At 39.0% G+C, this 16,226-nt stretch overlaps 3 protein-coding genes across 5 annotated transcripts; all 3 read left to right on the top strand.

The window, feature by feature from the left end:
- The first annotated feature begins 4,488 nt into the window (after positions 1–4,488).
- LOC127809692 (uncharacterized) lies at positions 4,489–10,183 on the top strand. 3 transcript variants are annotated; one of them, XM_052348705.1, is made up of 4 exons: positions 4,489–4,693; positions 6,003–6,055; positions 6,165–6,248; positions 7,644–10,183. In XM_052348705.1, the coding sequence occupies exon 4, from the start codon at positions 7,994–7,996 to the stop codon at positions 9,950–9,952; it is 1,959 nt and encodes a 652-aa protein (XP_052204665.1). In that variant the 5' UTR covers positions 4,489–4,693; positions 6,003–6,055; positions 6,165–6,248; positions 7,644–7,993; the 3' UTR covers positions 9,953–10,183. The 3 variants fall into 3 exon arrangements, with proteins under 3 accessions (XP_052204665.1, XP_052204664.1, XP_052204663.1); XM_052348704.1 differs by lacking the exon at positions 6,003–6,055; XM_052348703.1 differs by lacking the exons at positions 6,003–6,055; positions 6,165–6,248.
- Positions 10,184–10,827: 644 nt separating this feature from the next.
- LOC127809694 (polyamine oxidase 3) lies at positions 10,828–12,559 on the top strand. Its single transcript, XM_052348706.1, has one exon. The coding sequence runs from the start codon at positions 10,900–10,902 to the stop codon at positions 12,343–12,345; it is 1,446 nt and encodes a 481-aa protein (XP_052204666.1). The 5' UTR covers positions 10,828–10,899; the 3' UTR covers positions 12,346–12,559.
- Positions 12,560–14,001: 1,442 nt separating this feature from the next.
- LOC127810357 (NAC domain-containing protein 104-like) lies at positions 14,002–15,888 on the top strand. The gene is made up of 3 exons (XM_052349789.1): positions 14,002–14,798; positions 14,900–15,177; positions 15,293–15,888. The coding sequence occupies exons 1-3, from the start codon at positions 14,633–14,635 to the stop codon at positions 15,431–15,433; spliced, it is 585 nt and encodes a 194-aa protein (XP_052205749.1). The 5' UTR covers positions 14,002–14,632; the 3' UTR covers positions 15,434–15,888.
- The last annotated feature ends 338 nt before the right edge of the window (positions 15,889–16,226 follow it).

Here is a 16,226-nt window from a genome sequence, read left to right on the forward strand (position 1 = left end):
TTTAACACATTTTTAAAGAACCATAATTCAAAGAGTCGTATGGAGATTGTATATCTGAAACCTAAAGAAACTTTTGAAAAGATTTCTTGTGAAGGTTTCTTAGGAGCACTCGAAAGAGGCCCACAAGAGGGAATCCCGAGAACACTAAGAGGGACCATTTTTTAGTGGGTAAATGGAAGCTTTTTTTTCTCTTGTTTTTTGAATTTATTAAGTCTTGGAGATGACGGACGGTGGCCAAACTTTTGGTTGCTCCGAAGGGACCATTTCATAGATGACATCATTGAAACTGACGAAATTCACTCGAACTTGAAGTGATAACAAATAGTTTGCGCCCACCAAATTTATATTTATTTAATATCATACTTGGAAGTTCCACCCGCCCACAATAGCACTTATTTTATGGGAAACTCTATTTGTTAGAGTAAAAGTTTGGGTTAATTATATTAATAATTATTAATTTTATATTTTGTTATTATTTAGTTATTAAAATTTAAAATATTATTTATTAGTCATTGATTAAAATATTATCTGTTAGTTACTAATATTTCAAAACTGTTTCTCATCCGTCACTCGTGAACTTAAAGTTCAGCGACTAACGAGTGATGAGTAAGAAATAATTTTAAAATATTAATGACTAACGGGTAACATTTTAAAATCTAATAACTTAACAGTAACAGTTTTGAAATATTAGTGATTAACATGTAACATTTTAAAGTTTAATGATCAAACAATAACATAATGCAAAGTTAAATGATTATTGGTGTAATTAACCCCTAAAAGTTCTATTTGTACACTTACTTGAACAAAAATTTAATTTTTGATATTTAGTTCCATTTTTTAGTTAGAAGAATCTTATTAATTGAACTGGTAGAATTCTAAAATGATATTATTTTGATATTTATAAAATGATGTTATTTTCTTTGATTTTGTATATTTTTTATTGATTATTCTATTTTTTTTAATTATTTTTATATTTTTTCTATTTAAACTGTCCGATTCCATTTTTGTAGTTTGAACTCAATTTTTTTTAGTTATCGATTAGCTCAATTTTTTGGGTTAATTAATTAGTTCGATTTGATTTTACTCATCAATTCAGTTTAATTGACTTGTAAATTTTGATTGGCTCAAGAATTGTATCAAATTGTTTATGTAATTTTACTTAATTGTGATATATTTTTAATAATATTATTAAAAATATTATAATCAAATGAATAGCCAATTCCATTATTTCGTGGGACCTGTCTTTGTCAGGCACTTTGGAATAATGCACCCAACGCTTCACATTGGCCAAAAGGCCACAGAGCATTAGCCCTTCGCCATGCCTACGATGCCATCCATATTAATTGTTTTCCTTTTTTCGCTTTTTTACAAATAATAAAATAACAAATTAGATAAATTAGTGTTCTATTATATTAATATAAATATATAAAATATTAATATAAAGTGTTTGCGTTATTATAAATATCAAATTTTATTATAAGATATTAAAATTACTAAAAAAAATCAATCATCAAGCTCAAGCTGCCGTCAACTCCAAGCGCTCAAACTCGACCACACGCTTAACATGGGTAGACTCGACCGCGTGCGATAGACTGATCCCCAAGAGGGAAGATTCCAAGGAGTGGAGTGGGGGTGGGGTCCACCGGGAGATTGTTGGCGCTGGGGCGTCACCCGCCGTCGGGGACTCCAACCTCACGCACACAGCCCAAACCATAACAAGCAGCTGCATTCGCCAGTCGTTTTCGGACGCGTGTCCACCGCATTGATTTCCTCGCCAGCAGCGAGTTTTTGTCGCATCCGAGGATGCTCGTTTTCGCACGTTTCTCTCTCTCTCTCTCTCTCTCTCTCTCTCTCTGTGTCTGAGCCACCGTTACAGCCGCCAGCCCTTCCATTCCCATCTGTGGCTTCGCGATCTCGAAACGCGGCGCCAACACGGATTGCTTTTTTTTCTATAATTTGTTTGTTTAGTTTTGTGAAAGTTGAGAAATGGAATTATCGAATTAGTTTTAGTTTAATTAATACCGATTTGGAATCCAGCAAACTGCAGCTAATGATTGGTGGTGCCATCCAGTCAGGAGGCGCCACGTGTTGCGTCGAAGATTCTGGCTGATGGGACTTCATTTAGAAGAGGGACGCAGTGAATAGGGAGCGCTGCAGCTGGTGCTGGTGGTAGCACGCAGCACGCGGCCTCCCCCTTCTGGCTGCAGCTGAGCCCTCTCTAGTCCTTCTCTTGGCGTCAAGCCGGATTTACGGTTCCATTTCCCACTATGATTCCGATAATATATTTATGTAGGCTAAATAAATGAGAGTCATGCTACGCGAGTTTGACATGTGAGTATAAAGATGATATATTGTGATTTGTTGTTCATCCTCTCTTTTTCATTTTTTGGTCTTAGTAATTGACTCTCCATCGTCAATCTTCTCGCTATTATTTTTTGTCTTTCGTCTCTCGTCGATATATTCCCATCTTGTTGCCGATAATATCCTCCACCTCACCTTTTATCGCTAATGATAGTGAAAAATGAAGTTTCGATTCTGGATAATGGATTCTTGTTTCAAATGGGTTTACATGTGAAATCTATCAAATTTCATCTATGGAAAATTCGATGCAGCGGGCAGCGAGGGTGAGGCAACGGTGAGTGGTGAAACCAAGACGACGATGAGAAGAAGGCAACGAGAGACGGTGTTGGAGGAAAAAAATGAGAGAAAATAGAATAGAGGAAGAGATAAAATAGTCGTTGAGAGAAGAGATGAAAGGGCAAAATAGTCATTTAAGTCCTTATAAACCCACATATGAAATCGATATTTATACAAATAACATTATTCAAATAGATATTTTAACTCTCATATTTATATATATTTGTTATTTTAATTATATAATTTTAAATTAATTACACATTTCGTTATACTTATGTACTAAAATATCTAAATTATCTCTCATGCGCCTTGTAAACTAATAATTACCTCTGTTAAAGTCTTTGTCTTTACTGACCAAAGATAAGACGTGTAAATTACGTAAAGATAATAAGAAAATATGTCAACGACAGGTAAAGATAAAGACAAAGACGAAGACAATAAATATAGGTCATCGTCAATTGAGAAAGCTAGAAAACTAGGAGATATTCACCCAATTATGTAATTTGCATGCACAGTCGTGATGGTATCTTTGTAATATTTTATTTTTTGTGCTAAATTTAGAAATTTCCAAGTTTGGACAATGCATTGTGAAAATGACTTCATTACCCCCCTAAAGCCAAGTTAGATTGACTTTTAAGTAGCCCTACCAGCACAAGTTGACCACCGTAGTTCCCAATATATCCTTACCTCTTCCAGAGGAAGAACGGCTTAGCTTGCCAAGCCGAACAGTGAGTGGAGTGGCTTAGCCGGTTCAGCCACAGCCACGCTTCGAGCAGATTCTTTCTTTCTGTAGTTCAGTTGGACGGTTCATGATTCGGGCGCCCCACGACAAATCCACCTCGGCCACCCGATTTCTTTCAGCCCCATTTTCGTCGCCCAGACAGGGACATTGCCATGAATAAAATCTCCAAAGTACACATTTACCCTTAATATAATCTTAATATTACATTATTGCATTGACTTAATATTATGAAAAAACGATAACAAATGAGGTCTTGTATTATCAAATGCCATGTCAGGAGTCATTGACTCGGGTTGTATCATAAGAGAAAAACCCTATAATTGATTGGACAAGATGAAAAAATAAAAAAATAAAAAAAATAAAATGATAAAATAAACGATCTGAAAAAGAAAAAAAAAGATCATTTGAGATTCTTATTCTTTTCATATTCGGATTGTCAATAATGTAGAACACGTATTCCTATTTATTTATATTGTGAAGATATAGTAGTAGATAGAAATAAATTTTATTTTATTTAAATTCTTTCATTTTCTTTCATTTTCATTAATTATGTAATTAAATAATATTTTTTAAATTTTAAATACTCAACCAATAATACAGTTTTAATATCATATTAACATAATAATATAATATTTGAATTATATATATTAAATATTTTATATTTTAATAAAAAATAATATTATTTATCTAAATTAAAAATAAATATCTAATGTAATTAGCACATTTTTATTAGGAAGGGAGGTGCAAGAGACAACGTAAAGGGCAATCTTGGTAATCAGCCAAAGCCATCCATTGGAACCATTGTGGTTATTGGAAGAATCAATCTCTATTTACTAATGTCAACTCAATTAGATATAAATTATAAATTAATTATATATAATAATTTTAAAATATTAAAATAATGATATATTATCAATAAATAATTTAAATAATATATAATTAAAATGTAATTTAATTAGTATAGGGATATTTGTAGGAAAAAAGTGGGTTTATTTGTGAGGTGGTCTAGGCGGGGGGAATAATGGCATTTTGGGAATAACAAATCCGGAGCTGCCCGGATTATCAAAAGCACGAGCAGCCCGAATCAATCTTTCCTGTTATAATTGCTGCATAATACCTAATTAGTTCCTCTCTGTTTTCTCTCTCTACCATGATCGACTTTATTCCCCTCCCCACCCCTCTCTCTATCTCTGTCTCTGTCTCTCTCTCTCTCTCTCTCTCTCTCTCTAGCGTTGAGTTCTGTGGATTACGGCGTCTTCTATGGCTTCTCAGATCTGCCAGCCCTGCCGGAATTTCATCTGAAGCGTCGCCACTGTATTATTCCTCTTTCTTCAGCTCCTGGTTTTCTATTTATTTTTTTATTTTTGTAATACAGGAATGCTCCATTTCTATATTCGTTCTGTTCCAGCTGTTGGACTCAATCCTTTTTTTGGCCGTAGTTCAATAATAGTTCAAAAGTGTTGATTTTTCATTATGGGGTATTTCAATCATGAAAGAATAATGCTTTCATTTAAGTACAATTATGGAATTGGTACCTTGTAGACTTCTTGTTATTGCTAATTTCTTCTGGTTCTTGCTATTTCCTCCTTCCAGCTAAAACTGGCGTGGAAGTTTCAGTGGGTTCATTGTTGTCTCTTGTTCAGTTTCAGTATAGCTCGGGAAATTTTATTGAGTTTCTTGGCTATCCATGTATTTTGTTCTGACTTTCGCGTAGATCTTCTTTTTCTGCTTGATTTTCCTTTGGTTCTGCTCGGTTTATTGTTGTGATTTGGTTTCTGAACTTGTTTATGTGGAGTTTCCGTGTTTGGCAGCAGCAAATTTCAATTTTCTGTTGGTTGTCAAATCTGAAACAGTTTTTGGGCGATGGGGCTTTATGTTCTTATCTTGGATGCTTCTTGAATTTTGTTGGAAATTTTCTTTTGTTATTTTTACCCTTCTTTGAGTTCTTCTCATGTGACAATTACGCATGATATGACTGTTATGTGTTTCTGCAATAAGATCTAGGGTTCAGGAGATCTTTCCTGAAAATCGGATTGAAATAGAGTATATTCTTGATGGCTCTCTCTGCCTTATTGTTAGTTATCTATTTTCTTTTTGAAGGGGAGGACAGGGAGGGTTGCGTTCTTGTTGAATATGCAATGAAATAGATGAACATGGAAGATATGTTTATATGCACAAACTTCTCAAGTAAAGGCAAAAACAAAGTGATGTTAATCCAGAATCTTATTGGAGTTTGAGTCTTGAGAATTGTGTAAATGCTACTAATATATTTGAAACTTTAACTTTTATATTTATATACTTGTTTCATAATATTTAGAAGGCCTTAAGACCTCAACAGAGATTGGCCGGCCATATCTAGGTGCATGATCCTACATCAAGGTGATATATATTCAGTGGGTATAAAATCATGGACATCTGTCAGAGAATAACTTGGTTAACTGGTCATGTTATCTTATTTTTATCTTGTTCAATATGCATGTGAAAAACTATTGCTGAGCTTCTATATGACAAGATTGTTGTTGCTATGTACGCCAGTTCAAGCTTATTGATCTTAATGATTGAAATTCAATTATTTCTAATTATACTAGTTCTATCTTGTTGCTCTTAATATTTGTTCAATCAGCTTCTGTAACAGGGGAGAGTGTAGAGTTGAATGAGTATATTTTACTTGACATGGTAAATGACAAATTTTCCAGAATTTCAAGCTTGAACTTCTTGGTGTGGTGAACTTCCTTTTCTGGATAACAAAACAGAATTTCATTTTTTTGTTGTATTTATTTTGCAGTGATTCTATCTACTCTAGATGAGACCTTAAAGCCAAATTACTTGAATGCTTACAAATAAACAAGACATGACAAAATTGATATTGGTAGGCATTCTAACATGTTATTTTGAATATCTACCTGCAGTTCTGCTTGAGAAATGAGGTGATTTGTTTCTAAAATCTTTGAATGTTCACATGTATTCTTAAAAATACGTCTTGACCCCATTTATGAATAATTATTTCAGAATAAGTGAATAGCCATATCCAATGCAATTTTTTACTCCAGTATTCTTATTGACCTTGCAAGGTTGGTAAAATTAAAGTACTTCAGACATGTGACAATATTCAAACCCACAGTCAATGCATGTCGTACAAGTGTGTGATTTGGGAAGATAGGAAGCATAGTCAAACTAGATTTTATTTCAACTTCCAGATACCAACATATATTTTTGTTTGATTAATTCGCTGTTGTGATGGCAATAGTGAGACTTGCTACATCTCTCTCATTGAGTTTGAGAGATTATTCATGAAGTTCGTGTGGATAGGGAATTCAAATTTTCTGAAGTAGAAGAGGGAATTGGGTAGCTTCGTTAAGGTTGTTCTTATGTGATTGGAAGGTTGCAAGTTTGAATTGTGGAATATCCTCTTTGCAAAATTGCAAGGGGAAGGTTGCGAACAAATAGGATCCTCTCTCAACCCTTGTAAAGCAAGAAGGGGATGCCCTTCTTTTCTAGAAGAGCAAATTTGGATCTTTTTAACTTGGCTATATAATTAGGTATAGTGAATGTTGCTGAATACAGAACCCTGCAGTTTGTATTTCACATACTCATGAATTAGCATTTGCAGTTTCTGCTTAATGACTGTCTCATTAATGAATCCTTTCCTTATAAATTCTTTATATGACTATATTGTAATATTCATTCATGAGACAGTTTGTGGTCTCAATCTTAATATCCTCAACTTTCATTTAATTCTATGATATTCTTTATGGATACTGACTTGCCTTTGAGCTTAACTTATGCAAAAGTGTAATTTGCTTCCTCTGGTGTGATGTACCCAAAATTTATGCTACATCAATGAGAACAATAACTTCCATAGTTCCATTGATATTCACCTAATTTTGCTAGCTCTATCTGCAATTTAATTGTGTTGAACTGGTTTAAGTATGTGATATTACTATCCAAATTTAGACTGTATGTGTCTTACAATTTGCAGTTTGGCAGTAGTTTCGTTTCTCCTATGCACACGTCATCACTGTTCACTATTGTTCTGACAATTCTTGTTCTGATGATCGGTTTTAACTGGTACATATATGCATCATTTTTTAGGATTTTTACTGGAGGCTGACCCTTTTTGTCTAAATGAATTTGAACTGAATGACTTCTGTTTGTTCCTCCAATTCTCTTTTATACCTACAAATTAGAACTTCTTGGAGTTAGTTACTTTTGCATATGTTAAAAGGCATGTATCCAATTTTTTTTTTTAATTTTTTTTGGTCAGGTGAATGAAGCTTAAGGATTACTCAGGAAGGTGCATTGGGGTTGCCAGAGATCCCTGGTCATTGTTCTTGTCCGCTCTCATCATAGGGTTCTATCCTAGAAACGTCATTAGATATATTCCACGATCGAAATTCATCCATAATCAGAACCAGTGATTGTGCCATATATATTTTAGTCAAATGGACAGGTCAGATACGTCTGGTTTCGTGAGTGGTGGGGGTAGTTTTAAAGAATTTCTTCTCCCTATTCTATTAAATTTAAACTATACATTTTCCTAGAAGCATGTGGTTAACCTTCTTCTGCTAGTTCAATCTCCTCATCTTCGGCTCTTAGCACACAGGTGCCCACAGAATGGACCTTAATGAAAACAGTGTATTGTTTTTATGCAATGGTGATCTTTCAAAAAATAACTACGGTGACACTGCCACTGCTTTATGCTTGGATGGCTTTGGTTATGGAGGAAGAATGAGTAGCTGCATTGGGAATGCTAGGCCTAAGCTAGGAGACAGGCCCATTCTTTCTTGTGCTCCTGATGATGGTTGCAGGTTGGTACTTGGTCTGGGTCCGACACCAACAACATATTCTGATGGGTATTATCCTTGTCGGGTTAACAAAAAGAATGGATTGGCAGCTACATTGCATCAGGGCATGCCATTAGAGGCCGATTCATTACTAAAACTAGGCCTTTCTGGAGGGATGGACGAAGTTTCGGGTGTGTTCGATCACACTGTTTCTAACCACAACAATCTGAGTTCACCTCATTGTCCTGTGTCTGGAGATGGTAATAGAGTTTTGATTCCTGTTGTCGATGAGGGATCCACCTCAGCCAAGAAATCAGGTGGCTATATGCCATTTATTTTGAAACCATCAGCAGATAGTGGCCAGACTATGTTCCATATGCAAGAACTAGAACCTGGGACCAGATCCAATTGCAATCCTTCTCAGTTGAGCTCTGACTTTTCAGCTCTTTCAGATTACTCAATCAGCACTGTCTCTGAGCCTGCAGCTGCTAGAACATCATCAGACCGCAAAGCCACCAATCCTAAGAAATGCAAGTTTGAAGGGTGTTTAAAAGGGGCACGAGGTGCTACTGGCCTCTGTATTAGCCATGGGGGTGGCCAAAGATGCCACAAACTTGGCTGTAACAAAGGTGCTGAGAGCCGGACGGCCTTCTGCAAGGCTCATGGAGGCGGGAAGAGGTGCCAGCATCTGGGATGTACTAAAAGTGCCGAGGGAAAGACAGAATACTGCATAGCACATGGCGGTGGGAGAAGGTGCAACCATCCCGGAGGGTGCACCAAGGCTGCACGGGGTAAGTCGGGGCTTTGCATCAGGCATGGCGGGGGAAAGAGATGTAAGGTGGAAGGGTGTACCCGCAGTGCTGAGGGGCAGATTGGCTTGTGCATCTCTCATGGAGGGGGACGTCGTTGCCAGTTCCCCGACTGTGGCAAAGGTGCACAAGGAAGTACCGTGTATTGCAAAGCACACGGTGGTGGGAAACGCTGCATATTTGCAGGGTGCACAAAAGGTGCTGAAGGGAGCACGCCATTGTGCAAAGGGCACGGTGGAGGGAAACGCTGCCTATTTGATGGCGGTGGGATCTGCCCAAAGAGTGTGCATGGAGGAACAAATTTCTGCGTCGCTCATGGTGGTGGAAAGAGGTGCGCCATTCCTGGTTGCACAAAGAGTGCAAGGGGCCGAACTGATTGCTGCGTCAAGCATGGTGGAGGGAAGCGATGCACGTTTGAAAACTGTGGGAAGAGCGCGCAAGGGAGTACAGACTTCTGCAAGGCTCACGGTGGAGGGAAGAGGTGCAACTGGGGAGAGGGGAGATGCGAGAAATTTGCGAGGGGGAAGAGTGGACTTTGTGCTGCTCACACCAGCATGGTTCAGGAGCGGGAGACAAACAAGCTGCGAGGAATGATTGGACCGGGGCTCTTCCACGGGCTTGTGCCCGGAGCATCACCTGCCGGGAGCAGCTTCGAGAACAACTATTCTTCCTCCGTAGTAAGTGCCACCTCAGACTCTACAAACTCCCTGGAGAGGCCTGCAAAGAAGCAGTATCTCATACCCCCGCAGGTACTGGTTCCCTTGTCAATGAAGGCCTCTTCATCATCAGCTGCTTATTCAAGACCATTGACTTCTTCTTCGGAGAAACAAGGGGAAGGAGAAGGAGGCAGCCCCTGCCTCGGCGGCGGCGGCGTAAGAAAGAGTCTTGACTTTGTGATTCCAGAAGGAAGGGTGCATGGTGGGGGGCTCATGTCATTGCTGGGAGGGGACCTGAGGAATGCCCTTGATGGGGGGATCTGATCTCATCTCAAGGGAACCTCTTCTCTTCTCTTCTCTTCTGTTGGGTACATTGCGTGTGTTCACAGCAAGTCTTTCTATGTTGCTATCTATTAAAATCATTCTTCCAGATGGAACTGTGTATAAAAGGGTCTGTAATGTGGCGTCTATTCAATAACTCCATCCCCAAGGAAGAAGCTTTCTTTGCTTCATGGGATTCTTATAATATGGTTAATGTACTCTGTTGTATTGTTATTATTATTGTCACCATCTCCAACTCTGTTCCCTTTCCCCTTCCCCTACAACCACCAATTCATCTGTCAAAAAGGATTCTTTATGTAGAAACAGCTTAAGCCCTTGTTTGGACCAAGGTTGGGGTTTGAAATGGTACGGGCCATAATGGAACAAGATGGAAAGGTTAAGGAATTAACAAAATGTTTCAGTTTGGAGATGAAAAGATAAAGGTAAATAATAAAGTAACAATTACACTATTCAATTCTAAAATAATATTAGATTTTTACAAAAATTGCATCTCACAGTGGGGTATAAAAAAATTGAGATATGAAAGCATAGACATGGGTGTTTTCTAAATTTGTGCAGTTTTCTGATATTTAACTGTGTATGTAGATGTATTTCTATCTAAATGCATCATTTTGAAGAGTCATTTCTAGCCACTTGCATATGAAGCTTTTATAATAGAGAAAAAATATTTCTAGCCATCCAAACAAACAATAACTAAACAAAAAATGTTATATAAATAAAATAAAAATCTTACATTAATAGTGTGACTTTTTATATTTATTTTATAATTATTATATTGGGGGCCCAAAATGAAGTGTGGGCCTGGAGGCCCACAGGCCACCTGTACGAGAGTAGAAACATAAATTGCTTATCTCTTCCCAACCTCTCTCTCTCTCTCTCTCCTTCTCCTCCATTCAAACGCACAATGACGCTCTCGCAGTCTTATCCAAATGATTCTCAGTGGCTCCCTTCCCTCCTTCCACTCCCACCACCACCACTACCCTCGCCGTGGCGGCCATTACGGCCACCTCCGCCGCGTTAGGACATCTTCACAAGTGTCTCTCGATTCACCGCCCTCCGAACTTTCTTCACCAGAGCTCAAGAAAACCGGAGTCATTGTCGTCGGGGCGGGTCTAGCTGGTTTGGCTGCCGCCACCCGGCTCAGCTCCGAGAACGTCCCGTTCCTCCTTCTCGACGCCTCCGATGGCGTCGGAGGCCGTGTCCGGACCGACGTCGTCGACGGCTTCGTCTTGGACCGCGGCTTCCAGATCTTCATCACGGCTTACCCCGAAGCTCGGAGGCTTCTCGACTACCAAGCCCTAGACCTCCGGAAATTCTACTCAGGTGCCCGGGTCTATTACGATGGACGCTTCCACACCGTAGCTGATCCCTTACGTCACTTCTCCGACTCACTCCAAAGCCTAGCCAATCCCATCGGCTCCTTCATCGACAAACTCCTCATCGCGTTGACCAGAGTTAGGGTTTTGACAACATCAGACGATGAGATTCTCTCTTCCGACGAGGTTTCCACCCTTGATTTATTGAGGAGAATCGGCTTCTCGGATTCGATCATCGACCGGTTCTTCAGGCAGTTCTTCGGCGGCATTTTCTTCGACAGAGAGCTCGAGACGACGTCACGGCTGTTCGATTTCATTTTCAAGTGTCTCGCTCTCGGCGACAATACCCTTCCGGCGAAGGGCATTTCGGCGATTCCGGAACAATTGGCCGGAGAATTGCCCTCCGGATCAATATTGCTGAACACTCGAGTCCTTTCAATCGACTTCGGGTCTGAATCGGCGGCAAGTGTGAGGTTGCAGAGTGGAGAGGTTTTGACGAGTGAACTCGGAGTCATCTTGGCCGTCGAAGAACCAGAAGCCGTCAAGCTTTTGGCGGGAAAATTGAATCGCGAACCAGTGCAGAAACCAGTTAGGAGCACGGTTTGTTTGTACTTCACAGCAGACCCGAGCCAAATCCCGGTTCAGGACCCGGTGCTGTTTCTCAACGGGTCTGGCAAGGGAATCGTCAATAACATGTTCTTTGCCACCAATGTGGCTCCAACTTATGGTCCACCCGGGAAGGCTCTGGTGTCGGTGTCACTCATCGGGTTGTTTGGAGATGAGTCTGATGATACCCTGACGGCTGAGGTTGTTCGTGAGCTCTCTGGTTGGTTCCGAGAATCCATGGTTCGGTCGTGGAGCCACTTGAGAACTTACCGAATCGGGTATGCGCAACCCAATCAAAGCCCGCCGACGGACTTGATGAAGAACCCGAGGGTTAGGTCGGGTTTGTACTTGTGCGGCGATTATCAAACCAGTGCTACATTTGATGGGGCTCTGGTTTCAGGGAGGAAAGCGGTGGAAGCTCTGCTAAGAGAAAGGGCTACATCAATTGTATAATCTCAATGTAATTGCTTGAAAGTGGTAGCTTCCCTTCTCTCACGCTGTGATGTTTATTTGACATAATGGGCAGTTGCCAAAGTAGATGATCTTGTATATGGGTGAGGTAGGGTTCATTTCGTGTTAGTAGCAAGCTCTTGGCTTTGTTGTCATGTCCTTGTTCTAATGATATTTTTACGACATTGGTCTAAATCTAAGCTTGGTTCGGCTTTAATCACATCTATGATGAGGTTCGAAAAGTGACCCAAATCGAACCATATGTTGACTTGTTTTGGGCTGAAACTTACCCAATAGTTAGGCAAGAAAGTGATAATTGCAAAGCCCCCCAACTATGTGAAGGTAAGCAGCAATGAGGGCTCTAAGAGTGAAAGGTGGCCCTCCTAAATCCACACAAAGAGGGAGGTGACACGAGCCTGCAGTCACCCCCCACTTTCACACTCCCAACATATCTAAACTTAAAATGGCTTTTCAACTCTTTTACGGCTCTTCAAGTAATTTTAAGCGTGCTCCTTAGGATAAGTTTTAAGCCCCATCATTGCTTCTTTGTCTTGACTATCATCTTCTCAAAACAATATAGGTTTCCCCCATCTACTTTACGCAAGAGTTCAACCATGTCGTCTCAATAGCCATCTTGTTGGGAGTTGAACTTACAAGCTAAAATCAACATCCTAACTCCTAAGCCATAAAAATCAACATCCTAAGTTCCTAAGCCATAAAATGAAATATTGGGCGGGTGACTGGAGATGGAAATGACAATATTAGGGTTCATGATTGGCATGGTTGATTTGGAGCAGTACCCAGCATCTGACTGAAAGAAGAAGCATCTTCTCAGGCTCTGTTCTCAGTCCTGCAACCCCACCATACATGGCCAAGCAAAAATCAACCATATGGGCTGATGCATGCTCTGAGTTACTGTCCCTATAACTGTATATGACCCATCATTTTCTCATTTTTAGGGCATATCACACTCCAGAAGATGGATGATGAGGACTGAGGAGGAAAAAGAAACAAAAAAAGTAAAATAAAAAATAGTGCCCAAGTATTAGGAAACATAATTATGATAATTATAATTTAATTGTGTATTTTGGGTACGTACTTATGGCACTCTAATTAACCAGTGGGCCGCCTCTGGATCATATGGTCCACAGACTAACTCAACTCAGCCGTATTCACAGCTATGCATGACACATGTATGCCCACATGTGAATGATATGAGCATGAAGTGTGATGAGGACCCACAAACCATCCATATGTTATATACCCACTAAATGTTATTACATTTATGTGTTAATATTTTATTTTACTATACTAACGATAAATTTTTTTAATAAAAAAATTAATTTATAAAAAATGTGAATGATCTTAATTTGCATGTTTTCGTTATTAATTTTCATATTAAACACATAGGAAATAAACTATTCAATGTATGTTGGAAAATGGGACGTATATTCAATAATGCTGCATATATATATATATATATATTAATTATGGTATTTGGAACAAAATATTATATTTTTGTTTCGATGCCAAAACCTACAAGAAAGAACATGACTAGTTTTCCTAATATACTCTCTGACACTCAAAAATTAATATAATAAATAAGTAATAAATATATATAAATTTTATTAGTTATCTCAAAGAAATATTAGTTTTTATACAAGAGAGTATGAATTAAGAAAATTGAGATATTCAAAGTTTATCTCTAAAACTCTAATGCTTATGCCCGATTATCTCAAACTAACAAAGAGTTTATTGGAGCAAAAAAATCAAATACTAATTCTAGATTTTTTGAAGACGAGGTGAATTATAATATTTAGAGTTATCTCTGATTATTCTTGAGATAGATGATTTCGAGCTAGTAAAAATTGCTCAGAGCAAATAGAGATAAATGTTAGGTTCGAATTCTCTAACACGATGATCGAAAAGTTAGATGTCGATGATTATCAGTTTGGTGAAGAGACATGGATCATCTTTCTGCAATATAAGATTAATTGATCTTCATAGTAGTTTCCTATTTTTGGTTATTTCCCATCATATCATATATCCATGTGTATGTATGTATGTACATGGATCGTAGCAGCCCCCATGGCGCAGCCAACGCCTTCAAATCACGAGCTGGCATCTTTGATCTCACGCTATCTCTGTCTTCGCCCTCTCCCTCTATAAATATCATATCCCACAATCGAACCTTCAATTTATAACGCCCCATGTAACAATCTTCTTCTTCTTCTTCTTGTCTGCGTTTCTCTTTAAGATAGAGAATTAATTTAGCTATATACAGTGTATAATGAGTGATACTAACAATGTGAACCTGCCGCCGGGGTTCCGATTCTACCCCACCGACGAGGAGCTCATCGTCCATTTCCTCCACCGCAAAGCTGCCCTCTTGCCCTGCCACCCCGACGTCATCCCCGATCTCGACCTCTTCCCTTACGATCCCTGGGATTTACATGGTCAGCGATTATTGAGTTTACAATACAACTCTCTCTCTCTCGATTATTCTTACAGAATTAATTTGTAGAGGGCATGCGTATTTATACTTTAAAGTTTGCAGGAAAAGCTATGGCGGAGGGGAACAAGTGGTACTTCTTCAGCAGGAAGACTGATCAGAATAGAAATACAGGTAGTGGGTACTGGAAAGCATTGGGAACAGATGAAGCAGTATTCAGTAACTCTACTGGGAAGAGAGTGGGTACGAAGAAATATTACGTCTTCTATGTGGGGGAAGCTCCGGCCGGCGTCCAAACCAATTGGATAATGCACGAGTACAGGCTCCCGGATTCTGCTTCCACCAGCAAGCCATCCTCAAGACGATCCAATCCAAAACTGCAGGTAATTATTTAATCAGATACGAGTATAGACAGTATTAATTATCTTGATTAAAACATATTAAATTGGGTTAATCTTTCTTTCTTTCTTTCTTTCTTTCTTTCTTTCTTGTTGGCAGGATTACAGCAAATGGGTTCTGTGTCGAGTGTACGAGCGCAGCAACGAGGAGGACGGCGGCGATGGAGCGGATCAGCTTTCATGCTTGGACGAAGTGTTCCTGTCGATGGATGATTATGATGAAATCAGTTTGCCAAATTAGTATTCAGATCCAGTAATGCAGGAGAGCTAGCTAGCTATAGCTATGCAGGCTTCTCCCTTATTAATCACACACACACACACATATATATATATATCTTGTCTTTATATATATATGTGTGTGTGTGCATATATAGATTTCAACTGGTGTATAATAATATATATTTGTTATATATGTTGTCACCATATTTATAAATAGCTAGCAAAATGGTGGTGAAAAGTAGAGAGAGGTGGTGGAGGTGGAGCCCTGAGAGCACCATATTTATAAATAGTCTGATGAGCAATGCATGCTTGGCCTCATATACTTTGAAATACAAAGGAGAAAGGAATCCTTCGGAACTTTCTCTTTTTGGGTGCATCTTATTGATGGGTTCTGCTTTGGTTGTGGAATTTCGCAGGCCAAACTGCTTGCTTGCTTGCTAGTACTGCCTCTGCCTGGCCATGGTGCCTCTCTGCTTGCTTAGACAAGCATCTGCTCATGCGTGATGGAAGCACCACTCACTCTCACTCTCACTCTCACTCTCACGCTAGCTAGCTTAGCTACTTCACTCTCTACGCCACAGTGGACTCTCGCCTATCCCCACATTAATCTTAATTTTAAGCACCAATCTGGGTGTCTAATGGGTCAGTTTAGACAGTTTAAAAAAGATTTTTTAAACTAAATCATCACTTGTTTCAAACCACCATTTGAATCATATCTTGGTTGCTTGGGCGGTTCAAAAAATGTAAAGTTCTAAATTAAAAGACATAATCACCCAGGTCATCAAAAGATCATGATAATTGGTCAGTTCATAATT

Source organism: Diospyros lotus, chromosome 9 (assembly GCF_014633365.1).
Source record: "Diospyros lotus cultivar Yz01 chromosome 9, ASM1463336v1, whole genome shotgun sequence".
Taxonomy (NCBI): Eukaryota; Viridiplantae; Streptophyta; class Magnoliopsida; order Ericales; family Ebenaceae; genus Diospyros; species Diospyros lotus.